We start from the raw sequence: 27840 nt of genomic DNA, 5'->3' as shown, positions 1-27840 counted from the left end.
CATTGTAGATATAGACTATAGCCCTTGAACAAAGGCTCACGCTTCAGTGAATAATGCTAATTACCTGGATCCCATCTCTCACCTAGCCACAGTGCAATGTTGTCTTAACAAGACCTTTTTGGTCAGACTGCTAAGTGAGAGTGAACCGACCTGGTACCCATTACCGGACTAGATATTGTGACACGTGTCTGAGTTATTGCGATGATCATAAACTGCCGTCTTCATGAATATTAAGGTGTTATACTCTGTTAATATTGACTTTACAGACAAAGAATGGGGGTTTTGAAGCTATGACCAAACCTACTAAAACTACCAGTTGACACAATCGCATGTAAGCCATTGAAACTGAACATGAATGTCACGCTTTCAATACACTGTTTAATACTTTACATATTACTTTACAAACACATTGTCGGGTAAATGAAACTAGACACTCGTGTACGATGGTGGTTAAAGCTGCAGCACAGAAGAAACGTTGTCAATGTTGTTGTAGTTGACATGGATATCGCCGTTCTTTGTTTTGAACCTTACGTTTGCAGTGTATGGACGACTTTTTCAACCTGTGGTCTGGTGGTTGAGTGAGTGTTTTCATTGCATGTATTTCAACACTATCACGGTCGGGACATCTGACATGGCCTTCACACATTGTACTCTTCGGGCATTCGAAACTTCATCCACCTTCATCCACTAAACAGTTTTACCGTCGTTCACAATTTAATACTAGTAGCGCTGTATTATATTCTTACTGGACTAAATTAATAATACTTCCTTACATGAACACATTTGCATACGTGAGTAAATTTGCACACGTAAGTATATTTACTCACGTATGCAAATGTGTTCATGTAAACGCAATTTGGGTATTAGTCTTATATTTGTATATCGTTTTTAAGATGTACATAGGTGAGACGTGAATCAGTTTTATCAATAAATATTCAAATAGAATTAACAAAATCCCTTCCATATTCATAACACGGTCACTGCTCAACGCAGAATCCATTGTACGATTCCGACTATCTTGAGCATGTGTCTACAAACCGGTGACAATAATTTCCTGCTCAGGTAACTGAGTTAGGCCTGTAATATGTCCCATTTTATTTGGGTGAGGTGAGGTGAAATTGGGTTTAACGTCGTGCTTGAGAATATTTCGCTCATATGACGACGTGCATGCGTGTATATGTGTATGTGCGGCTGCTTGTACTAGCCCAGACTTAAGCTGGTTTTATAGTGCTAGCCCACTGAGATACCATGCCGCAGTGAAGCACGAATACCCCACTCAGACACATTATACTGACTCCGAGCCGACCAGTCCTTGTTGTAACCATTAATGCCGAGCGCCAGGCAGGTACCAACAAGTACCATATTTTAACGTCTTTTGGTATGACGCGATCGGGGAAAATTTTATTTGGACTTATATGCAGGAATATATAGGTGATAAAAATAATGATATTCACATTTCACACAGAACAGTTTGAGGGCCCATGTCCGCAGTTGCAATGCCATTTGTCGGTTACCTAAAAGAACGTTATCTTTTGCACCCGCAATGCTTATATATAGTTCAACAAGTACCCATAAAAATACAGTTTCGTTTTTTAACGAGCGTTGCTACGGTTACCTAAAATACGCTATCAGTAACTACATGTCTCTCGCAGTTATTGTCTCCATGGCACTATACCCTTGTCTGAAAGCCACACATGGTGCCAATGGGAAACATGCTGACATCACTCACTCGACCCGCGAATGCCGGTGAGGTCACATAACATGACAATCTGGAAACGTATATCGGCCCGCGCATGCGTAACAGATGACCCCGACAGCACATCTCGACTCCCTATGGAGAATTGCTTGTTTACAAGTACCTGCGTGTGGTTTGGATTATCCCATTACCGGAACAATCTATGTGAAGCACGTGTAACCTTGCGCGTGTTTATGTAACCGAATTAGAATGGTCAGCATGTTCTGACATATGATAGCAAAACAGCTGGTGCATGCAGTGAGATGACAATTTGATTCATTATCATATTCGTAACTGCAGATATCTCAGGAAATTTAATACCTGAATATGTAACATATACTAGTATATGGACAGATTAAAATTCAATATGCCGAAATCAGATGTGAAAAAACTAAATAAATTATTATGATTAATCATATTTTTGGATGTGTGTAGTTTATCCCAACAATCCCAACTAAACTACCAACAGTATGTCAAAGGAAAAAAGTATAATTATGTTGATTATACTTGTGTCAGTGTAGAATAGGAAGAATTTGTCAAACAATTATACCCAAAGAGATTAACAACAGTATGTCAACGGGAAATGAATATGTTGATTATACTTGTGTCAGTGTAGAAGAATTTGTCAAACAATTATACCCAAAGAGATTGACAACAGTATGTCAACGGGAAATGAATAATTATGTTGATTATACTTGTGTCAGTGTAGAATAGGAAGAATGTGTCAAACAATACCCAAAGAGATTGACAACAGTATGTCAACGGGAAATGAATAATTATGTTGATTATACTTGTGTCAGTGTAGAATAGGAAGAATGTGTCAAACAATACCCAAAGAGATTACCAACAGTATGTCAACGGGTTATGAATAATTATGTTGATTATATTTGTGTCAGTGTGGAATGTTATTAGGTTATCAAACGTGACAAAATATTTCACTGGAATATGGCTATGCTCATTACATTTTTGTCTGAAAAGAATATGTGTAGTTTTTCACACAAAACCCAAAGAGACCGAAAACAATATGTGACCAGGATAAGATTATGCAGAATACATGTGTGACCACTTAGACTGGAAGTATGTATTGTAAATACGAATGTAACATTGATCGTTCATTACCCATTACCCATTCATTTAGAATATTATTATTATTATAATTTATATGTAAGGATTTTTACACCACGATGTTGAAATCGAACGTGAGATCCCACATCGCACAGCAGGTGCAGAACGCAAAACATTCTGAAATTCCTGCATAGTTATGAAACAGACACAAACCCTTCAACTTTTAAGTCGTACACATCCCTTGCGTTTTGTTCAAATATTTACTTCACGTCAATTGTAAAAGGAATAAACACATGTCCGATTACCAACACGACGGTGTATGTTCGAGATTCTCCCCGTCCAAAAATATCCCACAAAATGGACAAATCTCCCCCTGGCAAACTCCCTACTGTGTTCCGTTGTTTAATTGTAAGTGGAGCAGCGTTGTCTGGAGCTCAGCGGGATCCACGGTTCCAAGCGGAGAGTGCATCCCAAGCAGACGATATAAGCAGCAGACGATTATTAACGCAGCTCAGGCAAGTCACGTGCAAACATACCGTAAAAGGGTGCAGGGTAAGACGGCTGTACGACAGACGAGCAAGGATCAGATTTCAGAGCGAGGCCGGCTTTACATACGGAGCGTGCGCAGTGAAGATTCCTGTTATTCCGGCTTGCTACCGTTCGAGGTCTTTTTGGAGCAAATTGTTATCGGGGGATAGTCAGTAAAAGATTTCAAAGCCAAAATGGTGAGTGGATTACTAACATTTTGCATCGTTTAACCCCTGGTTCTATATACGTGTATTTTGTCCAAAGGGTGTTTACACAGACCAAGGCCACATATGAATTCATTCTGGGAGTCGGGAACTACCACAGCAAAATGTCGAAGGGAGCCCCTCGCTGATACTTCTATTAATGTCAGGTCATGATAGAGTAGCTCCGATTTGCGCTACGTCAGTTACACCTGTAGGTATTGTTTGATGTACTGTACCTGTTTATTGTTACCACCAAAAGGTGGATTCCACTTGCATGTTTCAGGAATACCCTCCGACATTCTACCATTCCAATTTCCGGATGTTATCGGAACAAATGTGTGTGTTATTTCCTTTAGTTACGCCATACTAAAAGCATATGTCGTTTGCGAATAGTCTCGGGAAACAGATGATGTATTCTAAACTAGATTTCTGATGAGAAGAGTAAATACAGGTACTATATATCTTGTGTTTGTGAAATATATACCAAAGTAAAAATCCGCTCCAGGAACCTTATTCCGTAAGAGAAACTAATGGTTAGTTCTTTCTCCTTTATCATCCACGATGAGTCAGAACGAACTTTTCAGAGCAACTCCTTATATCCGTGTTTGCCACAAAGGACCACGATCTTAGAAACAGAATCATCCAGTCCCGTAAGCTGCCTGTGTTCTGCTCAGCTCTGCAGAGCACCAACCAACCGCATGTGTTGTTTTCTTCAACTCAAACCCAAGAAAAACACCACGATGTTTTGCGAGGCACTCAACTATTTATAACGTGTTGAAGATATTTATAAACATCGGCCTACTGGGCCATTAGATCCGTATCTATTTATAGCATATATCTACGAAGTTGAATCATCAAAAACGCCGACTCCGCATTTCCGGTGTCGGACAGATATTTAGAAGTAACACATCTGGAAATCATCACTATAACACAGAAAATCGGAGGTGGGATTTTCTCAGAAAGATCCCCGTCTCTGCCGTTATCTCGACACCTTTATGTTGTAAATTGAGTGGTGCAACAGAACTGTGATTGTTCTATACATTCAGCTTCGGATAGAACGAACATGGTATGAACAAAAACAAAGAAATGGCATCAAAATCAAGCTTTTGTGATTCACATTATTGTTCAAAGGTGTAACGCAATTGGATAAATAAGAATTTCAACATTGCCATGGAGATGTATTTCAGTTATGATAGCGATTATTGGTATTTTTGTCTGACGGATTAAGGTGTTTTGGACTGACGGTTTGACACAAAACACGTATTTAAATTATAACATAATCTTTCTCATTATGCGGGTTAAATCTTTGCTAATTGTGAATTGCCCTATTTTTGTTGCATCTTTTAAGAATCATTAATGAATAACTATGCATTGTTTATTTTTCAGACCGAATTCAAGGTTACCGAAAAACAGTTTAGTGGTGAGTAGTATTTCGGCCTGGATTCTCTGTGAAGAGATATTTATGTTTCCAACATCGAACTTGACTTGCTTCAAGTTGGATCCGGTCCATTCTATGACTAAAATATGTATCATGTATGAATTTCTTTAGATCTACATCACATATCATCATGTGAAGGATTCATTAATAACGCCACCTGTACGTGTTCGTCACATGTGCCTGTAACCTCTGGGTTACAGTATGAGGAACAGGCAACGTCATGAGCGACACACATGTGCCAAGACCACTTCTTGAGCTACCTTGGTACAAAGGAAGTGATGTGTCATTATTTCCCACGGAGAAAACCGTTGCTAGGAAATGACGTACAGTTATATATGTTTTAAACTACAATCTATAGTATAGATGTTGTTGGGAAAATATAATTACAAATTAACCATGACTTCTTTGAGTGGCATTTTAGAAGTTGAAGAGTCAGATAAGGGCATATTTTATGGATGAACACCTTTATTCACCATTATTATCGCGTTACCTGTATAAAGAAGTTGTTCATTCATAAAGTTTGTCCTTATCAACTAAATTAGGAACTCTGTAATTTGGCAGAAACATATTAGAAATATTTTGTAAGTACATGTACTCTTGTGTGTTATGTGTAGGATCAGAATATGTTGTGTCATGTGACAGTCACGTGAATGGAATTCAAACTAGTTCTACTATAGATCCTCACAAAGCAAACAGAGTAGTCACCGGGTTGAACCGGTTAAAGGCCAATTCATCCCTATGATCAGTCTTTCTAAGAATATAACAGACTATCAAGCTAAGGCTTTGCACGTGGTGATGATGAGAGGTTTAATGTTACTACAACATCAAGACGATGTTTTTACAACAGTTTACCTCCGGTATTATCTCTTTGATAGGGCATCCTCCAGGAGCCACAACTATTTTTGGTTACCTGGTTACGTAAATAGATGTGTTCTTGATACACGTCTATTGCGTGTGTTACGAAACATTAAGCAATGCAAACGTTAATCTGAAAAGGCAGCAACAGTCCCTGTTAGTGAACAAACATGATTACGAAGTAATGACAAACAGTAACAGAACCTTCCACAGCACCATTCCTTGTAGATGAGCTCCTTATCCTTATCCTTCATGGGCAAACGAGGATAGTCAGTCCTTATCCTTCGGCAAACGAGGATATACTACTTAACGTTTGTGAGGAATAGGTCTTCGTAGTTATTTTATATGTTTCTCCATAAATGCAAATAATGTAAACTATAAATACCAATGTCAAAGGTTTGATAACATATACACTTACTAAACTCTATTCGAAAAGAATCTCTTCCTGCTCGAGGAATGGCCTGTTTTGAATGATCATCAGATATTCTACTTGTGTGTGAGTCTTTTCATTGACTGTACGCAGATAATAATAATAATGATAATTGATATAGACACATTTGCAATAAGTTCTCTTCTTTCTCAGGTTTAGTAATTGGTTTGATCTGGAAATATGTTTCCTGTTTTTACACACCATAATGTATTATATTACTTAGTGTTTAAATAACATTTTCAAATTCTATTTAACAGAAACGATATATAGCGATAAGTAAAGGTTATTTAATTTCATAACATTAATGTTTCATATATGATTTTCATATATGCAATTATGTCAGAAATAAGAGTAACTTTGTTTCACTCATGATGCACTTGGATGTTTAAGCGAAACGAAACAAACCTAAATCCTGTGGCAGTAATCTACGAAAAGATGGTCCTGAATCTGTGAACAGACCTCGTGTTGCAACAGCTGCCGAAATAAATGCAGCTGTGTGCCAGAAAGTATCAGCGATGTCGTTAAGTGATCTTCTAGCCTGTCTGGGTTTTCTGTATTACTCGGTTACGTTAAGAACACGCGTCACTGAAATGTAGGCACTGCAGCATAATAACAAATGTTCATAAGATAAAAATACAAATGATGCTAAAGCTTACAAGCCAACACTGTATTACCAAGCAGGTCTTTCACATGTTTGATTGTGTCATAGCTGTAGTGATAACCCACTGTATGTACATTTATGATAATAACCTGTATCATTGCTTCAAGTCATTTATGATTTGTTTATGCAATTCCTCACACATTATTTTCCCTACTGCCTAGCCCTCCCTGAAATGCTGAAGCCCTAAATGAAGCAAGTCTACATTTCCTCACATTCTGAATCTCCCAACTCACTGGGGCTCCTTTTCAATTTAAATAGGTTCATTTGTTAATATCAAAATTATATATATCCAGAGACTAAACGTTAGTCTAGATCTCACTTAACATCCTCTGTAATCTGCGGTAAGGGCATGTGTGAATTTAGTACAAGGTACCAGGCACCTGCTTTTACATACAAATTGTAAGATGAAATTTGCCTGCCGTGAGAAATATATTTCGCACGGGGTGGTAACGCGCTGTACACCATTGCTATGGCTACCTCCTTTATCATACTGGATCACAAGTGACATAACGGGATGTAAGTTTAGCCTTGAAGGAACAGGTGGCGATATGTTTCCTGGGAGGTCCCATGACATGGATTTAAACACTAAAGAAAGAGATAGCTTTGAACACCTGTCCTGCGTTACCATTGGTTGGCAAACGCTTAGTCTTTAAAGATGCATATATTCTGATAGAAATAGATAAGTCCATTTGAATTTAAACGGAGCTCCAGTGAGATTGGAGATATAATACCCAAGGAAAATCTAAACTTGTTAATTTTGTGATTTTACTGTTAGATTTAATGTCTGGGCGGTAGGGAGAATACTATGGTCCAGAGTCTGTGAGACAGACTAGTTGATAGGTAACCATTACAGTACGTGTCATCGCACAGGACAAACGAGGCACTCCTTGGAGGAACATCATTACGATGACGTCACGCTATTATAAGTGCTTTTGATTCTGGGCCAGGATTTCAGTTGATCTTCTGAACACAATGTAAACAGGAAACACTGACAGAACCAAAGGTTATTTACACTGCAAATTATTTCCAAAATAATTTATCAATTATAACATGATGTCATTAGAGCAATGGTTGGAATCTGATGATTAGGGAAATAGTATGTAGAATCAGCATGCGTATGGAAGCAGTTGTGCGCCATCACTCTGAGTTAGTGAAGTCGGCCTTGATGACTTAGGAGATAACGGTTTTAGGAAATATACAAACACAGCTTCGACGTGTTCACATTTTAGTTAAGTTATTTATATATTTGGCTCACAAGTGAATTAGACTGGGTGACTGTTCCTGCACTCAGTGTGATCCTGGCTGGATGACATAAGTCATCTTGATTCAAATTCTGCACATAGACCCACCTCCTCAAAATTACTGATTTAAACAGAAATACAGAAAAACTGAAACCAAATCAGGTTTGTGTTGGAATTTACAAATATCCAAATATATACCTAAGATGATATGATCTCCTGACACGTTAAGTAGGTATGCATTGCTTTCAGAAAAAGCAATATGATGAAACATCGTGAGCACTGCAATAGTCGGGTACCGATTATATGTAGGTGCGTTTGACATGGATGTAGTTTAGTGTTTTTGTAGGACATAGCGTCTTATTACATATCTCTGTTTCCGAAGCATGAGACATGTTCCCATCTATGGAGCATTGTTAGCATGTGTAGAAAGTTACTCACAACACAGATGCTTCTCCTTACAGTAATCGCTCAGCAGGACACAACATCTCCGGTTGCAGCCAACTGCGTTGTTCCTGACTCTGACGTAAAACAACATTGTATCACTCAGGGCTAAGGGAGTAAAGTCAATTGTTAAAAGTGTCCAATGGCTCAACTGTCAAGAGGTGTTGTGGCAATTCATATATCAAACACTTACTAATGACATGCCACGCTGCTGGACCTTAGCTGTTAATTTGGGGATTCTATTTCACCATTATGCACCAATCGTTAGGATGGTTGCACTAAAATAATTTTCTTATTAGTTTTCCTTTTACTCTGTATGCAAGATCTATAGATGAAAAAAATACGGACCAAAAGATCGTTGCTTTGGCTGTAATAGGACAGAGATAGTTTCCAAACTCTAAATCTAGTTTTCATAAGTTCCAGTGATTTTGGTTGTAAGATTTAGATTGTCCCTGATTAAGATCCTACAAATATCAGTACTCAACTAGATGTATTCGGCACAGTGGTAATGGTGATGCAACTGAAATACGTATAAAATCAAGGTATATATCCTTACGCCTCACGAAGGGCCATTTATCGACTTCAGTGTCTTCAAGCATCCTGCCATAGAAGCTTAATGATAATGCGTCTCTGATGGATCATATAAAACATTTGCTGGCTAATATACGTCTGTTAAACCAGATATCAGTGCTGTGTTTTACTGTGGGATCTGGCAGTCTGTATGGCCATACCCTTGGGAGTATTTACCGAGCACTAGATACGTTAAGTAAACAGTATAACGTTCTGGCTACACAGCTGTTGGAGTATTCCCGAGAGACTCAGCAAGGCAGACATTCCAGGATATGCATCACAGGTATTATTAGAGGTTGCCTCTGCCCTCTGACATCTGGGATTAAACGTACCAGGATTCTTACATACGTTAGAGGGGCAAGAGTTCACATAACGCTGGTTCATGTTGCACTGTTATGTTGGCCATGGATGACATATCAGACATTGGTAGCTGCAATAGTCTCATATGTTATTTCAACAGTAATAGGAGAAGGTTTGGTTAAAAGTGAATTTCATGGATATTAAAAGAGCGAATTAGGTTTCTTCACTTGCATCACAATCCCTGTCAAATCATGACATTCGAGTATTCAGATTAAGTGAATGCTTTGACCACTCGGTTAATCAACCGCCATGTTAAAACTGAATACTAGCAATCAAAATTTGCATGACTATATATTACTGTGATCAATATTTATTATACGAAATATGACCGATGTCTGAAATATAACCATGAATAGTCATCTCAAAATGACAAAATTTACGCATGAATGTGTAACCACTTTTCTATTATTTCTCTGTCTGGGTATTGGTTAGATAAGAACAGGTCCCAAATACGCAATGCCTGTCACAAGAGCCTACTGAATTGAAGATCGGATGGTGGTAATATGTAACCTGGTTGGATTACCCTACGACGTGGTCAGACAAACTAGTTGTTGATAGCATAACAATTTTATTTTAATGTATCTTTATGTTTATTTGGCTGGAAGCATGTCTTGGCTTAGCCATGCTTTTTGGCTGTACTGAATGATTAATCCACGTATATAAGGTATATCTATTCTTATATAAAAGATTGGTCTTTATTATGAGATAACTTGCTGGTTTATGTTTATAATCTAGAAATTACGATTTAAACTAATAATGATTTCCTGTGAGACTTGTCCAAAATTAGCAAATAATTACCGCGGTATCACATTACTTAGCATTTTTAGTGAATTTTTTTGCATATCATTAATAAAAGACTCGTTTTCTGGGCTGATTCGAAAGATACAATTCATGAATCACAAGCGGGCTTTAGAGAGGGTTACACCACCACTGATAATATGTTCATTCTCCAAAGCCTTGTTCAGCGTTATATCTCACGTAAAGGTGGTAGATTTTATGTTTTATTTGTAGATTTTGCCAAGGCATTCGATTCAGTTGATAGAAACAAATTATGAAAGCTACTCACCCAGTACAGCTTGAGTAGCAAAATGGGAAAACTATTATATAATACATGTATATGTTACAATGTGAAAGCATGTGTGCGTAATAATGGTGTTATGCCATCAACGTTTGTCGGTGTACGCCAAGGCTGTATACTTAGCCCATTTCTGTTCATTTTCTTTATGAATGAATTAGCGTCAGTTGTGAATCATAAATGTACAGATGGTATTCAGTTGCACTCGGATATTGTTTAGGTATTTTTATTATTGTTTGCTGATGAAGTCATCATGTTCTCAAGTACAGTTAAGGGTCTACAAAAACAAATTAACTTGTTGGAAAGCCATTGCCGTGAATTTAAGCTTAATGTAAATGCAAATAAAACAAAAGTTGTTGTCTTTAAGAATGGCGGTAAACTGTCCAAATCAGAAATGTGGCTTTATAGCGGAGACTACTTAGAAGATGTTAAAGGATATAAATATCTAGGTGACCCATTTTGTCAATACGTTATCATGGTATCATCATGGAAATAGTGCTGCTTTACAGGGACGAAAGGTTTTAATGGGCATTTACAGTAATTTAAAGAAATTGAGCAATGTAAATTTCAAAACATATTTCAAAATATTTGATACAGAAATTAAACCAATTTTGCTATATGGGACCGAGGTTTGAGGTTTTTCCTTTCTGGAAGCATTGGAAAAGGTTCACTTGTACGCTTGTAAAAAGCCTTAGGAGTTAAATTAAACACCCCAAATGTCATGATCTGCGGTGAATACGGGTCGTTTCCCACTTTATTTAGAAGGACAACTAAAAGTTATCAAACACTGGGTAAAGCTCTTGAATATGCCTGTATCAACATTTCCCAAGAAATGTTAAAACATGATGTGTTTGTTTGACACTAACGGAAAATCAAATTGGGTAACGAATGTTAGAAATTTACTAAATCATTGTAGTTATAGTGATATATTTCTGTCACAAAAGATTACCTGCCCAAAGTCATTTTATAATGCTTTATCGCACAGATTAAAAGATATGTACATTCAGACCTGGAATTCATCTTTAATACAGTCGCACAAATCCATTTTTACAGTACTTTTAAATCTGTTTTAAATACAGAGCAAAACTTTCACGATATTCATCTCAGAAAATTTCTCGTTTCATTATCCAGATTTAGATGTTATTCACATGATCTTATGATCGAGAAGGGCAGATATTATAATATTCCAAGAGAAAACAGATTGTGCATAGTTGTGCATTAAATGTAATTGAAGATGAGTTCCACTTTTTGCTGGTATGTCCTTGCTACGCTGATTTAAGGACAAAATATCTACCACAATATTACCATTCATATCCTACATACCTATGTATATCCACCATGCGTTTGCACGTAGAAAACAACGTTTGCAACATTGTGATTGTATGCCATTATTGCTATCAGACCTTGTACTGTAGGCCTGTGGCCTCTTCAGTACTGGAATAAATCTATCTAACTATCTATCTATCTACGGAGAGAGAGAGAGAGAGAGAGAGAGAGAGAGAGAGAGAGAGAGAGAGAGAGAGAGAGAGAGAGAGAGAGACAGAGAGAGAGACAGAGAGAGAGAGAGAGAGAGAGAGAGAGAGAGAGAGAGAGAGAGAGAGAGAGAGAGAGAGAGAGAGAAAGAGAGAGAGACGCACTGTGAATAATAACATGTTCAAATGACGAAACGTTAACATATATATTGTTTGTAGTAACATTTCAATTTTTGAACTTCGGTCAACATTAAATATAAATTTATGGCACAAGTACATGGAAAGGATTATGTTTCTGGGAAGATTACGAACCAGGTAGTGGCCAGAGGTGAACGTTTTACCAAAGGTCGATATTCGTCAATCTCCGTTTGTGTCAAGGACGTGGTGTAAGAACTAAAGCAAATGCTCTAAAAACCTCCGAAACTCCCACATTGCAGAAATACAACTGTCGTGGTAAGTGATGCAACAAGGCTGTGTAAAACATAAATTAAAATCGTTATGCGCGCGACTTTCGCCACGACTCGAGACGATATATGATTGTTATTGTAATATTTCATGCCGTATAATATATAGCGGTGGTGTCACACACGCAATGGCTTATATACACAAACCTGTTACGTGCACATGTACAAGGTTACGCTTCTCCGAGGAGATGTTGGTTATCTCTGTCTAGATCGGCGTCTGGGAGACTACCTATATCTTCATGAATGCCTGTAGTGTTTGAAAAAAGAGGAAACACATAAACGATAAGACACATGCACGGATATTGACTTTCTAGTTTACGCCTCTTGCATACGTTTTACATGACCTTGATAATATCGATTGACGCTGTTTTTGAACGTGTGTTTTAAGTGCGTTCAGAATTGACAAGGTGTGAGGATTAAAAAAAGTGGTAACGCCGTTAATAATTTCTCCTCTTGACATAAAGCGTTTGAGTCAGCAGAAATTATAAACCTGCATTTGCATTCATATCGCTCAATCATTCGACACATTTACAGGGTAAAATACCTAATACAATCCTTATGGACATCGAATACAATTTGTACATGTATTTCTGCACGTTTCATTCCAAGAGTATAAAACGTAATTGGCAAGAACCTCAGAAAAAAACCCTTTCGCATTTGTAATAGCAATCAGAACGTGCCAGGATGGCAGCTAATTTGGACATATGCCAGCACAATGACTAGTGAAATTGAAAGTATGTTTGAGAGATAAGCTGCTTCCTATGCCCGTGGGCTGCATAAATTACACTCTGGTGATTCTGCAGAGATGGACTAAGTTGAGAAGAAAGGTAAAACCGTTTGTCAAGACTTGACGTTTGGAACTGGTTCGTACTATGCGCAGTACATTAGTGGACATGAGAACGAGAAAACAATCGTCCCTCGCGCTACACCTAGTGACGGCTGACGGGATGTATTTGGTGGTTTTACAGTGTGGAATGTGTTGTGTATGGGCTATGCGCAAAGCACATCTCAGTGCTACACATGTATATGTACCAACATGACCTTGGGGATACACTGTTTCTTATGTATGTAAAACTACCGTGTCAGAGGATACCGATGCTAATGAATATGTTAATATAGAAATAATCTCTATTTGACAGGTTTGTATGACAACACAGAACGTTGGCTTAAGTATCCTGAGTTCGGGACACCCTATTGTTTTTAATTTGGCTTAAGCATCCTGAGTTCGGGACACCCAATTGTTTGTAATTAGGGTGCCGTCATTTGATTTTGAGAGGTGTGATGGTGATGTGGAGGGTTTTGTGTACTGATCAGTTTACAGTTTATGAGCTCAGTCATTTTGTTTCTAACATGAACAGGTGCTTAATTAGTAATATGTTTTCGAAACACATCATTTAAAGTTCCTATTTTGTTTCTCTGAATATGTAAAAGGCACCATTGTTTATTTGGGTTATAGATCGCCATGATGTCTTAATATTTATATTATTGTTGTGTTCTTCTCACAAAGGCACTTAGCTTTAGTTTTCACTCCCAACGCAACAATACGGCTTAATACTGTTTTGGTCTGTCTTGACAAATGATTAGTTGCTTACTCTGGCTGACGCAAGTAGAAGGTTAGCGAGGTAACTATACATGTTTCCAGCCTTGTCGAACTACATTTGGAAATGCCATCCATATGTCTAGATCTGCCATATACCTTTTTGAAAACTTAACTGTGTAACTTAACAAAGTTATAACCTTGAATGTTCTAACTTTGATCAGCATCCAACCTGTGGACACACAAGGTTAGCAAGATTTAGTAACTTCTAGACTGTAGATATAGAAGCTTAGAAATATGTAATATCTTCTGGGTTGAACGTACATAATGTCAGTAACTTGTAGTAAAGATATACAATAGCAGTATCAGATAGTAACGTATAGCTTGTAGATGCACAAGGCTAGGAACATGTATACCTTCTAGGATAAAATAAGATGAGATTGATATTTATTGCATAGCATTCCATGAAGGAAAAGTGGCAATATTCTATAAACTACAAATATAAACACAGTAGGTACAAAGATATAGAGATACACACCACATATAAATGATGTATATTATAACAATTTCACAAATCATATGTAGTATAATGACATGGAAACAATATGAGGAGACTATGGTAATACACAGAATTCATTTAAAATTGTAAATATGATGACATATTTTGAAAATTGTTTCTGGACATCTGTTTGTGAAAATTATTAAGAAGTGTTCATTTTTTACAGAGTGTAATGACTCTTGATCATGATTACGGATTGTTTGTGGAAATTATTCTCTTTCTTTCCTATATCTTGTAATGGATATTACATGGTGTTGCTCATCTTCCAAGACATTAAACATTTCACAGAAACGTTGTTCTAGTGGTGTTGAATGTCTTGAATATCTGGGGCTGTGGGGTAGCCTAATGGTTAAAGCGTTCGCTCGTCACGCCGAAGACCCGGGTTCGAATCCCCACATGGGTACAATGTGTGAAGCCCCTTTCTGGTGTCCCCCGCCGTGATGTTGCTGGAATATTACTAAAAGCGGCGTAAAACCAAACTCAGTCAGTCTTGAATATCTACCAATGTGATCAATGAGCTTTGTTTTTACAATGAAACAGATAATTCCCGAGTTCTGTGGATGACGCGACCAATCTGTATGTTCTTAATTTGTTACTTGATGTATGAGAATGCCTGAACATGTCTTCCTATTTGAACTGGAGTTTAGTCATGGTAGATAAATTACAATTATTCGTTCTCACTATTTCCAAAGTTTGCTTTATTTTATTAACTTTATGAACCCAGCCTTAGGTTGTAGATGCATAAGTACAGTAATAGGTTTTTCGTCTCGGCTGTAGCTCCACAAGGCAAATGAAAAGTTTACCTTCTAGTTTGCATATGTACAAGACGAGTAACACGTTTACCTTCTCGGTGGTAGATGCACAAGAAGAGTAACACGTTTACCTTCTAGGTGGAAGATGTACAAGGCGAGTAACATATTTACCTTCACGGTTGCAGATGTACAAGACGAGTAACACGTTTACCTTCAAGGTGGTAGATGTACAAGACGAGTAACATGTTTACCTTCAAGGTTGTAGATGCACAAGACGAGTAACATGTTTACCTTCAAGGTTGTAGATGCACAAGGCGAGTAATATGCTCACGTTCTAGGTGTAGTAGATGCACCTTCTAGGTTGTAGATGCACAAGACGAGTAACACGTTTACCTTCTAGGTGGAAGATGTACAAGACGAGTAACATGTTTACCTTCAAGGTTGTAGATGCACAATGCGAGTGACATGTTTACCTTCTAGGTGGTAAATGCACAAGGCAAGTAATATGCTCACGTTCTAGGTGGTAGATGCACAAGAAGAGTAACATGTTTACCTTCTAGGTGGTAGATGCACAAGGCAAGTAAATATGCTAGATACACAAGGCAAGTAACATTCTAGGTTGTAGATGCACAAGACGAGTAACACGTTTACCTTCAAGGTGGTAGATGCACAAGACGAGTAACATATTTACCTTCAAGGTTGTAGATGCACAAGGCGAGTAACATGTTTACCTTCTAGGTGGTAAATGCACAAGGCAAGTAATATGCTCACGTTCTAGGTGGTAGATGCACAAGGCGAGTAACATGTTTACCTTCTAGGTTGTAGATGCACAAGGCAAGTAACATATTTACCTTCAAGGTTGTAAATGCACAAGGCGAGTAACATGTTTACCTTCTAGGTTGTAGATGCACAAGGCAAGTAACATGTTTACCTTCAAGGTTGTAGATGCACAATGCAAGTAACATGTTTACCTTCTAGGTTGTAGATGTACAAGGCAAGTGATATATTTACATACTAGGCTGCGGACTCTGAAGGTTTATAAGATGTAGAGGGAAACTAAGCCTACAACTAATCTGTGTTTTAAAGTATTATGATAACAGATTCTTGTCGAAATTGGAAATATAGTTATTACTGAAAACACATATATCTAGCGTAGCGTGTCTTCTCGTGTATCAAATGCTTAGCAAAGGCGATAGCCAACCACTGAAGTCAAGATTATGGTCATAACATCAAAGTTGTGTAAGATATATCGGGCGAACCGGTAATGGAGAGGGCACCTAGTCCAATTTGCGCTACAGTGCTTGTAAAAACTAAAGAGACGTTGGGCTAAATCTGGAGGTGGTACATGCCCTTGCCTTAGCAATACACACCAGGCAACCACATGCAGCTGATGCAGGATTCTGTATACTAAGCAGTCAGGACAGAGCTAGACTAGAACAAGTCTCCACATAATTTATAGTGAGTTTATATTTCAAGTCCTAGATTATGTAAATAATAGGAACAAGACGTCCTTAGAGGAGATTGTGGTCATGCCAATTGTAATTAGCAGCAATACTACACATCCACGCACTTTCAGCAGTATGATTCAGTGGTTCCGTGGATCAAGGCTAGTGCACAGCGTGTGAGATACCACAGCTGGAAACGGTAACCATATTATCAGTTCTGTTGGCTCGCCTGTCATTATTCTCAGTGCACCTTCAATATAGGGGTGTTGCTTTTGTCTTGCAAAGATGAACCAGCACCAGATAATATTTATCAGGAGCATTCCCTGTGTATGTAAACCATCCTTGCCACCCTGCCTCCCGTCTTGAGATAAATGATGGGAACCACATGTTGCCAAGGAGAAGGGGCTTCATCACTTTACGGGCATATTGACCCAAGGCCAGTTCAGAGTTGTCTCCCTTGACACAGGGAGCTTCCAGATGTTGACACCAGGGGCCTTATAAGGAGGCTGTGTCTCTATCATGGAATTAGTCCTAGAGAAAATGCCTCGCGTGCTCAGAGACGAAAATAACCAGAGATATATGTGCGGGGAAACTAGTTACCTAGGTTACAGGCTGTTAATACCGCATTGAAACGGATTGCTGGGTTACCACGGAGTATAAAGATAGTGTTTTAATGATGAAGCATGACGGAAACAGCTCTTGTTATCGTCTTGACGGATGGTATTCACGTTGAAGCGTGTTACAAGCGAGGTTACATGTACACAATAGACAGCGAGCGACATGCGAAACGAATTGTATGTAGACATTTGCAGTAAAACAATATTTATGTTCTGCAAAGGAGAGTGTTAATTGATATAACTGGAGGAAAGGTGTACCAGCTTTACCGACCGACAGTTAAATATAATAGACCCAGTACAGCCTTGGGATGTGTTACCGGCTTATCGGAGGCTCTTTATATTAGAATATCAGTCTTTCATGTAATTACTTGTTACAAAATAGAATAGGTGTCGATTTTACTATCGAAGCGAGTTAGTGTGACGTAGTACAGGATCTACTGCATAGTCTGAGGGATAACGCGCCTAGTATTGTCTTATCAAATGAAGGTAATCTGCAGTACCTGTTGTTACCCAGCATGGCGCTGGGCGATAACGGGATACAACAGAGACTTGCCTGCTTGAAGTCAGTATACTGTGTTTGGGTTGGGTATCTGTGTGAAACTGCGATATGACATAACAATAGGCGAGCAATATGAACTCGGCATTAGTTGCGGTCAACTACACACAGATAAACAGACGGGCGGGCTTACACAATACACATTGATATGAGTGCAACAGTCATGTCTGACTCACAGTCCCTGAACCATATTATTTCGCCTACATCCTAACCCTTCCGGCAATGCAAAAGCCTTAAATGAAGCAAGTCTAGATTTCCACAGGTTCAGGAATCTCTGCTCTCCCTGGGTCTCCTTTTCAATTTATATGGGTTTATTTGTTACAATCACAATGATATGTATTCAGAGACTAAACGTTAGGTTAGCAACAATCTTGAACGCTACGCTAAATCCTATTTCAGCTCACCTCCGCTATGTATCTATATAACGTGTATCGGAATATAATACCATGTAAAGATGCGTGGATATCTTTTAACCATCTACATGTTGTGTATATGATGTATATATTGTGCGTATGATGTACACATTGTGAAATTGGGGGATAACTGTACTGTGTTTGACGAATTGGGGACGTATACCGGTGGTTATATAGCCGCAAATGTAACGTTATATCGGCTGTATAACCACCGGTATACGCCCTCAATTCGTCAAACACAGTACAGTTATCCCTATTCTAATTCAACTCTTTTAACGCTGTTTTTCCGTGAAAGAAATTCATCATTTAAACCAGGTCAAAGTTCCTCTAGGTCAAAGGTTAATCATATCACTCCTTGAACGTACACCATCGCCAGAAAAAGTAGTTCACTTTTCAAACTTAAAACACGTTTATTGTGTGCACACTGGCTAAATCTGACAATGATGAATAAATCATAGTGTTAAAGCTAAATTGGACGGAATTATCATGAAACCGCCCTCTAGTTAAATGAGCGGGCCGCTGCAAATGACAATGGCCCGCTGATTCCTCAACGACGGACCTTATAGCTAAAATACATGGAATTATCATGAAACGGCCCTCCTGTTATCAGAAATTTGCGGTCCGCTGCAAATGATATTGGACCGCTCAACCTTAACGACGGGCCACTATCAGTTCTGTTGTCAAGTGACGTCATAGTTCGACATTAGTGGCTTTCGACTGGCAGATGTTCTGGGTCAAACAAGTCAAAGCAACCCAAATTCCCGCTTTAAATAGCGATAATATTGGCTTTCTTGCTGGTGCTAACCTTAACAATTGCACTATTAAGACTGTTGATGGACCAAAACCGAACACTGTCATAGCTTGACATGTTGCAGGCTATGGTCTTGTCAAAGGCCAAGGTCGAATATCGTCACTTTCTGTTGTGACGTCACTTGAATTGTTCGATGACGTAATTGCATTCGGGCAGTCAAGCCCGTCAGAAGTTGATTTGGGTACAGTCAAATTCCTTCATTGTTTCCTTTTTCTTTTCAACACAAATTCCATGTAGTTTAGCAATAATAACGGTAATGCTATTTTTGAGGGCATTATCATTTGCAGAAAACCCTCGGTCTTTATCAACTGCCCTCCTTCGTCGGGCAGTTTATTATCCGGTGTGTTGTCAAATGACGTCACAGAAGGTGACGTCACACTCCATAATGACGTCATAAATCTTGTTCCATGATCTAACAGTGTTGGGTCAACAGCCCGTTGCGAGTTGTTTGAAGTAAACTTACAATTAAATTTATGATACTGTTTTGTCTTTTTCAACACAAATTCCATCCATGTTAGCGGAATAGGGGGGTTAACATACCTAGGGCTTCTGCAAATGATAATGCCCTGAAAAACAGCGTTACCCTAATAGTGTAGGGATACATTCAAAGGTTTTGGTGAATCGGTTTTCAAATTGCGACCGTATATGCTGATTATACGGTCGGAAATTTATAGCATTGGCCAATCATACTAAGTTGAATTAGAATCAGGTATATATTGACTGTGTATTTCGTGTCCATTCACTTTCCATATAGAAGATACTTAACTAGATTATAGCGTACTTTCATACACGTCTATGGTTGTAGCAAATGTAGCATGTTGTAGTCATGTACCTGATAATATGTATGAACTATTTTCCATATTAAAATATGAACGATTTCCAAAATTACACTTTTATGAAGTTTTTGGAGTCTTGTACTAGGCGCACAAGGACGTAACCTGACTGTCGCAATATCAATCCCTGGGTTGTCAGATCAACAAACAAACAATATTATCATTCTAAACCAAATCCCCACAAACCTGGTTCACAGCTAAGATAAACGGCCATACACATTGGCGCATTGTTCACATACGTAACACAAACATATGGTTTGCATATAAACTGTGGACATACATATATTTTCATATGATAATATGCTACAGTCGCAGTGAGTAAGTATATGAACATGTTTGTTCCTTCTCAATGTATGTTGTTGTTTGATACACTGTTCCTCGCCGATGTATGTACTTCCGTCATATGATACAATGTCATCCACATGTGCTAACAAACAACGCGCGAGGTAAAGTAAATACTAACATCTTGCACAATCAGCACTATCCAGTAACCAAAACCAAATTTAGGGGGATGTTTCTTTTCCATATACCTTCATGCAGCAGTTGCCCCGTTCTTTCTGCTCACCCCGTCGTGATATAGCTCGAATATTGCTAAAAGAGGCGTAAAACTAAACTCACTCACTCACTCTTTCTGCCCACCCCGCCGTGATATAGCTGGATATTGCTAAAAGCGGCGTAAAACTAAACTCACTCACTCACTCTTTCTGCTCATGTTGATAAGATAAGATGATGGTGAAATTCCGTCATTCAACAAAGAACGTACAAGTGTACCATTTGATTTGAGACACAATAAAAGGGTCGTCGTTTTGTTCACAGTTGAACAAATTTTGAATTTCACTCGAAAATGAACATATATTTTCACGCAATCTCAAATATATTTCTTAAGACATTGGACAGAAATAAGCAGTATACATTAAATAGATGCATGTGTTTAAATGTGCATGAGTATTAAGGAAGTATATGGTCGCCTTGTCTAAGACCTGTGCTATTTTCAGTTTTCCATCTATAAGCTGGTGCGACGTGATATAATTGAAATACCGCCGAAGAGGCGTCAAACTCAAGTAGGTCAATCAATCAAACACCAAAAACATTTCAACTTGTCTTCCAGATGCTCAACAAACATTCGCCCTCTTTGACAAGAAAGGTCACGGTAGAGTCTCAACGAAAGACATCGGCAGTGTGTTCAAAGGTCTGGGTCTTCAGGTCGATGAGGAGACGTTGAAGGGATGGACAGATGACCTGGATGAGGAAGGTGAGTCGAAGAACTGATATGACGAATGTTAGCGTCATACCTACCGACTGACGCTAGTGAACACATGCCCATTGTTCTCATAGTCTTTTGCTAGGTTTATGTGAAGATACTTTGGTGATTAGGGGTTTAAGAGCATCACGTTTAATCAGTGAACTGACTGACGATGCAGAGTTGCATCCCATAGTTCTGCCAGGAGCTGATTATGAACATTGGTCTGTCATGATCATCACCGTGCACTTGCTGACGTACTGGTACATGGACACGTCTGAGACCTTCTAATATATTATGTGAGAAATGCTCAAGCACGTTCTCAAATTCACAATATCCATGTACCAATATCATGCAACGTTGTCTGATATGTTCAGGCCCACGGTGGTATACTCTTCCAAGAGGCGTTTAACTCCACTCATTGTCTTTACCTTATCGATACCACAGCGGGGGTAAGAAATGCTGACCTAAGGAAGACAAATTTGAAATTTAAACATATGATTCCTAATACTTATATTGGACAGCGATGTTTTAAATACGGGCAGTATTTGCATGCATAACGAAGAGAGACATTCAAATGCTAGTGACAAAAATATCAAGAAATATTCATTGCAACAGATGTCAACTTTTGTAAGGTGAAATTGGTGAAAGAAAACTACTACGTGTCAGTTTTCTATTTAGGTACTTCAGGTAATGTATGTAGATGAGTCCAAATAAAATGTTCCCCGACCGCGTCATACCAAAAGACGTTAAAAGATGGTACTTGTTGGTCCCTGTCTGGCGCTCGGCATTAATGGGTACAACAAGGACTGGTCGGCTCGGAGTCAGTATAATGTGTCTGAGTGGGGTATTTCTGCTACACTGCGGCATGGTATCTCAGTGGGCTAGCACTATAAAACCAGCTTCAGTCTGGGCTAGTACAAGCAGCCGTACATACACATACATACGCATGCACGTCGTCATATGAGCGAAATATTCTCAAGCACGACGTTAAACCCAATTTCACCTCACCTCACCGTATGTAGATCTATATCGTTACTATGAAAAAGACTATCCTACATGTTATCAAGTATGCATTGATGATGTGATTTATTTTTCAGCAACGGGAGCTATCGATTTTGATCAATTTAAACAGATTTTCGAATTGAAGCTGAAGCAAGATGAAGACGAGAGAGAACTCCGAGATGCTTTCCGTGTATTAGACAAGAACCACAAAGGAACAATTGGAGTCGATGATCTGAAGTGGATCCTTAAGAGTTTAGGCGATGACTTAAGCGATGAAGAAATTGAGGCCATGATCACAGAGACAGACACAGACGGCAGTGGAACGGTAGACTACGAAGGTATCACGATCTTCATGGTTTCTTTGTATTGAGGTATTGTACTATGATATACACATAATGAAATCCCGTGAATCGGTCTTTGGCAAACCATGCTTGTCGTAAAAGACGACTAACGGGATCGGGTGAACAAAGATGGTGACTTCATTCACAAATGTCTTCGTATCACATTGCGATGTTCATGATGTCAGTCACTGGATTGTCTGGTCTAGGTAATATATAGCTGTAATATTGTTGAGTGCAGAGTCAAGCAACACATAATGTGTGTGATTCCAAGTAGAAAGATGTTTTGAACTGGTTTCGGTTTGGTCTGTCGGCTGTCATGGGTTTTCGTCTCTTTGTAAGAAATAAAATTGTTTTGGGACAAATATAATGACTCGGTCAGGAATACCATTATAACAATTCTCACAACACCCTCTGTGATTACGCTCTGAAAAATAAATGATGCTTCCGTCAAGGAACGTGATATATAATCTCTGTAATGACATCTTTCTGTCATTGGCGTAGGTTGTTGCTAAGGTCATTTTAAAGAGGTATTATACGTTTATCATTATATACTTTTTTATGTTATTTGGTCTTGTGAAATCCAAAGCCTTGGTAGTTAGAGGCAACTCAAGTTAAAGCAAGGGGCATCTCAAGTTCACGGTGACAAGGAACATTTTTAGTTAAGCGGATATTTTTATGGGCATTTTATGTTTTGTGCATGTGGTGGGCAGATTAGGTGGACACTCCTCAATGAACCGTGGTCAGAAGAAATTAGAAGGTATAGAACCCATGGAATTATAGTTGAATGCCATCTGTAATAAATGTTTATACTGACAACAAATACGCAATGCAAAACCAAGTGAACATATTCATTATTGCCACGCCCTTTGTACACATCGCAGGTTTAGATTTGTTATGTTTATTACATGTACACAAATTATGGCAACTTATATCTCCGTGTATTCACAAAATTGTCATTAATGAAAATTGTTTATTTTTGCAGAATATAAGGGAATGGAGGAACAAAAATATAATTTAGCTCCGTGTTACCAAATGGTTTCAGAATCAACCTTGTTGATACCGCGAAGGGAAACTCCAAACTTCTATAAATCGTTAACTACTATCAACTTAGCGATAAATTACTATCTTTTTCTGGTATTATTGAGCCATTATTTAAACGTATCCAGTGATTCGGAAACATTGTTGAAATTTATCCATTTGGAAACGACAATGCAACTCCTAGATTTCGGAATAATATGGTTTTGATGTATGCAATTGTCATCCTTTTCAGCAGCACTCGAGCAGAAACATCTTACCAGATACTGTTTTTTACTTATAACCCCCTTATAATCCCCTTTGATATTCCGAGATGACCAAATTTATTTGCATTGGTTTTGAGATCTGTTACAACTTTTACGTCCTGATCTTTCTTAACTAAACAAATAACACCTACTTATATACTGCTGGCGCGATACCAAGGTTCAAAGTGTCATTTTTGAAATTGAATTTGACGTGAAAACCCCCCTTCCGTGTTTTCGAAAGATCCGAATTTAATCAAATGTTGTCCCATAATTTTGATCCTTTTGCTTTTTCTATGACTATTTACCCCTCTGGCTAACAGGTAATTGATATATGGTGTGTTTGTATTTCTACGTTGAATTTACATTCAAATTATTTGTCCATGAATAGATGACGCCGCCGCATAGTGACAGTTACCATTTCCCTTTGTATATCAAACACAAATATGTGTTTTGTGTACCATTTATTGTAACGATATACTAAACATTTAAAACGGCGTCTGTGATTTGAATATAAATTCAACTTGGACCCACCACCAACACGTTACTGCTCAGAGTAACATGAAATCGGCAACACCAAATTCTAAAATGCAAAATCACAAGGACAATTCCACCTGTATATGTACTTTGTGGATTCAACATTTTTTATTCATCTTCTTTTGCAGAATTCAAAAACCTGATGACATCTGCGTGAAACAGCCAATACAAGACCTGGTTTTGGTTACCTTATGCCACAATCACGATTGTTCCAAACGGCAGTAATATTTATTAAAACAAACTTTGAAAGCCACGGAACAGTGAAACTTAGACTTCATGATGTCAACACCCCTGTGCAAAGGCCTGAATTTGCACGCGTCCCACATTTCCCCGATTCGATTCGCAAGTCCACTTCAAGACGGGCTTCCATTACCATTTTGCCTTTTCCCGTCATTCAAATTACTTTGTCTTCCTCTTCCATCTGCACCGCACATGCGCACTAACCGCACGCTTACTTCTGTTGTCTTGCGCTGCTCTTCATGTATATAGCTATCCAGCATGCTTTGTAGTACTTCTTGTTGATCTGTTTTCTTCTGTTGTTTCCAGAATTCTATGCGTTGATGAATGATAAATGAAAGGTTGATCAAGCTTCGAGGTTCCGCATCTTTGATGGAGACCCCTATCGGTCGTTTTCCGCTCAGCAGTATCCAGAAAAAAATTAGCTTTTTCCAAAACTGACGTCAACTGTTTTCTAACAATATACATTCTCCCGATAGATAAGGAGGGCATACTCTTCTAACTCCGAACGAAAATGTACACCTTTCTAGGGCCCTCTGTTGGCGTGATGTATATTTCAATCTGTGTCAATTTCAATCAGTTACCACCTGTTAAGTGTTAATTACCATGTCTGTATATTTGTATCCACCGGAACTTATTCAATATGTTGTTTCTGTCTGTGTAATACGTAGTTCATTTCTTGTCAGTTTCTTTGCTTTTTGTGCTTGAAATCGTCACATTTTTTATTCCTTTAATGCCCTATATCTCATTGGCAGAAAGCAAACTTGCACAGCACTTACTAAAAGCACTTCTTCATTCAACTTATTTCATTACTATTCTGCTATAAATGTCGATTTCTACCAGATGTTCTAAAAGTTGGTGCCGTGTTGACCCAAGACACCAGGATCGTTCGGTAATAGTTCAAGGAAAGGATTATCAGCTTTGAAAATTAGATAACAGGTTGATGTCTATATATAAACGATATATAATAATCTGTCTGTGAATATCTGATATGAAATAAATCTTTATCCTGACTTCCTTTGCATTTGCTGTGTTTGAGTTCGTAGCAATTCAATCTCCTTTTAATATTTCAAGTAAAATAAATATCACTCTTTAAAACAAACTCTCTTAACTCGAACATCGTGTCAATCAATACATTTCGGCAATGACAAATTTGTTGCGTGCCCCCCTGAAACATCGGAGGGCCATGTAAACTTGTGGTTGCAGCATTGTTTACATTTTGCTAAAAACACTCCTAAATTTGTACTTCGAAAACATGACATAGCCACACCAGATATTTATTTTGCCTCTGGCTCAAACATACTGTTTAAGTTTGAGTCGGCAATCCGTGGTTGAGATGTTAAAGGGAGATAACCATGTAGATGTGTTAGTAGATCGTTATGTAGATCCAAGCTTAGCCTATACTTTTTCAGGTATGTAGAAACGTGTGATCAATTCCATTGTAGACACTTAGTCATCTGCTTGAGTCTACACAATATACATCGACATACAGGTGTGTGATAATTGCTTGCCATTTGAGTCAAGAGCCTCAACGAATGTTCTGAGTTCGTTCCAGAAGGATTGGAGATAATGTTGGCCGTGGATATCTTTATCAAGGGCTACAACTACTTTAACGTGAAGAGAGCACAATACATCTTTCTTTAACGAAACATCTGACATGCATTCGCAACATACAAGTACGTGGTAATATTCAAACGCACACAGCCTGAAAGATGCGTTCATATAGCATATGTCAGTAGCATGTAACGCGCGATATGTTTCTCTGTGATATGTACACAGGACCAAAATGTCTAAGAAAAGGTGAGGTTGGAACCAATACTAGCCAAAAGGAAAATTCAGCTGTCATTTTATCAGTCAGGAGAGAACGCACATTCCGTGTATTCTGAGTTAGTGAGTTAGAGTCTTTCACATCGCCAATGACCTGGGATTGTAGTGAAGGCTATGTGTTCTGGTTTACCGTCGTACTTCAGGCTGCATCCACTACCAACTGACACAAACTTTGGTTATGCTTACTTTTGAGTTTATCCTCACATATTTCGTTTGTTTTTGATAATATGAATAAATTTTATACATTACTCTTCCTTGTGTAAAGTCAACAACTTTATTATTTACATGTTAGAAGTGAGTGAGTGAGTATGGTTTTACGCCGCTTTTGGCAATATTCCAACAATATCACGGCGGGGGACATCAGAAATGGGCTTCACACTTTACAGGTTATGAAATAGTGTTGGATTACAAGAACAAATTGCATGTTATGTTCACACTCCGGCACAGCGATGACTAACATAACATCACTGCCACAGGCTAATTTGCATATCACGTGACCGGACTTTTCTCTTGTTTGTAAACAAACGCGCATATTCATAATAAGAAGAATCTTGAATCTTGAATCTTGAATCTGTCTTCATAACGTTTTACATTGTTACATATATTTTCTTCCACAACTGCGACAGTAAAGGTCTATGACAGTACATATTTAGATATGAAACTGGCTGCATCGTATGCTCTCTATCAGCTTCGATGACAGCACGTGGAGCCGTACAACCTATGTAAACAAAGGATCGCTACGCAAATCGAAATAGTGTTACACGTTTTTGGATATTTTGTCAGTGAAACTAAACCATTCCATTAAAGATGATTTGTTAGATGTGTAGACTCGTCAAAAATAAAAGAGCTAAGAAATCTGTACATTATATTGAATGGACATTGCAAGATGTGACGAATCGTCACATTTTTCTGGCCTGTGGCAGAGGTACTATGCTGGCTTGCCGCACGGAACGCTGGGTAGGAGAGTGTGTTATGTTGTCATGTCAGGTCCGGTGGTCTTGACCTGTAACAGAACTCAGGAATATTGGTTCCTGGCCCTTATAGATCCTTTGGATATACGTCAGGCATTAAAACATATGCATTTATATAAACTGCCTAACGAAAAAAACAACAACATTAAAAACGTCACGCCAGGTAGCAGCCGGTCTGCAGCTACATGACGAAGGAGATTCAATTGGGCACAAAAAGGTAGTGACAATTATATGAACAGACCACCGAAATCTATGGCTGACTTCTGACTCCAGATAGGCAGGAAGACGGAAAACATTTGCTCCCATAAATGCATCAAACCATTATCTAGTATAGTGCCCAAACA

At 38.4% G+C, this 27840-nt stretch overlaps 1 protein-coding gene across 2 annotated transcripts; it reads left to right on the top strand.

Annotated features, from left to right (window-relative positions):
- Window positions 1-3374: 3374 nt before the first annotated feature.
- On the top strand, window positions 3375-25711 carry LOC124266630 (troponin C-like). Of its 2 annotated transcripts, none has more exons than XM_046701429.1 (5): window positions 3375-3525; window positions 4918-4951; window positions 21170-21313; window positions 22402-22644; window positions 24590-25711. In XM_046701429.1, exons 1-5 carry the CDS (start codon window positions 3523-3525, stop codon window positions 24616-24618), a joined length of 453 nt encoding a protein of 150 aa, XP_046557385.1. In that variant the 5' UTR covers window positions 3375-3522; the 3' UTR covers window positions 24619-25711. The 2 variants fall into 2 exon arrangements, with proteins under 2 accessions (XP_046557385.1, XP_046557386.1); XM_046701430.1 differs by lacking the exon at window positions 3375-3525 and adding an exon at window positions 4503-4597.
- Window positions 25712-27840: the final 2129 nt, after the last annotated feature.

The sequence above is a fragment of the Haliotis rubra genome, unplaced genomic scaffold, assembly GCF_003918875.1.
Source record: "Haliotis rubra isolate DU_JTF1 unplaced genomic scaffold, ASM391887v1 Scf127, whole genome shotgun sequence".
Taxonomy (NCBI): Eukaryota; Metazoa; Mollusca; class Gastropoda; order Lepetellida; family Haliotidae; genus Haliotis; species Haliotis rubra.
Note: the sequence above shows the minus strand (reverse complement) of the source record. Positions and strands in the feature narration are given on the sequence as shown.

Bases quoted from the DNA above. Each gene is read 5' to 3' on its own strand.
- LOC124266630 (XM_046701429.1), top strand. The intron at 4,952-21,169 runs GTGAGTAGTATT...CTTGTCTTCCAG, and splicing joins TACCGAAAAACAGTTTAGTG to ATGCTCAACAAACATTCGCC. The intron at 21,314-22,401 runs GTGAGTCGAAGA...TTTATTTTTCAG, and splicing joins AGATGACCTGGATGAGGAAG to CAACGGGAGCTATCGATTTT.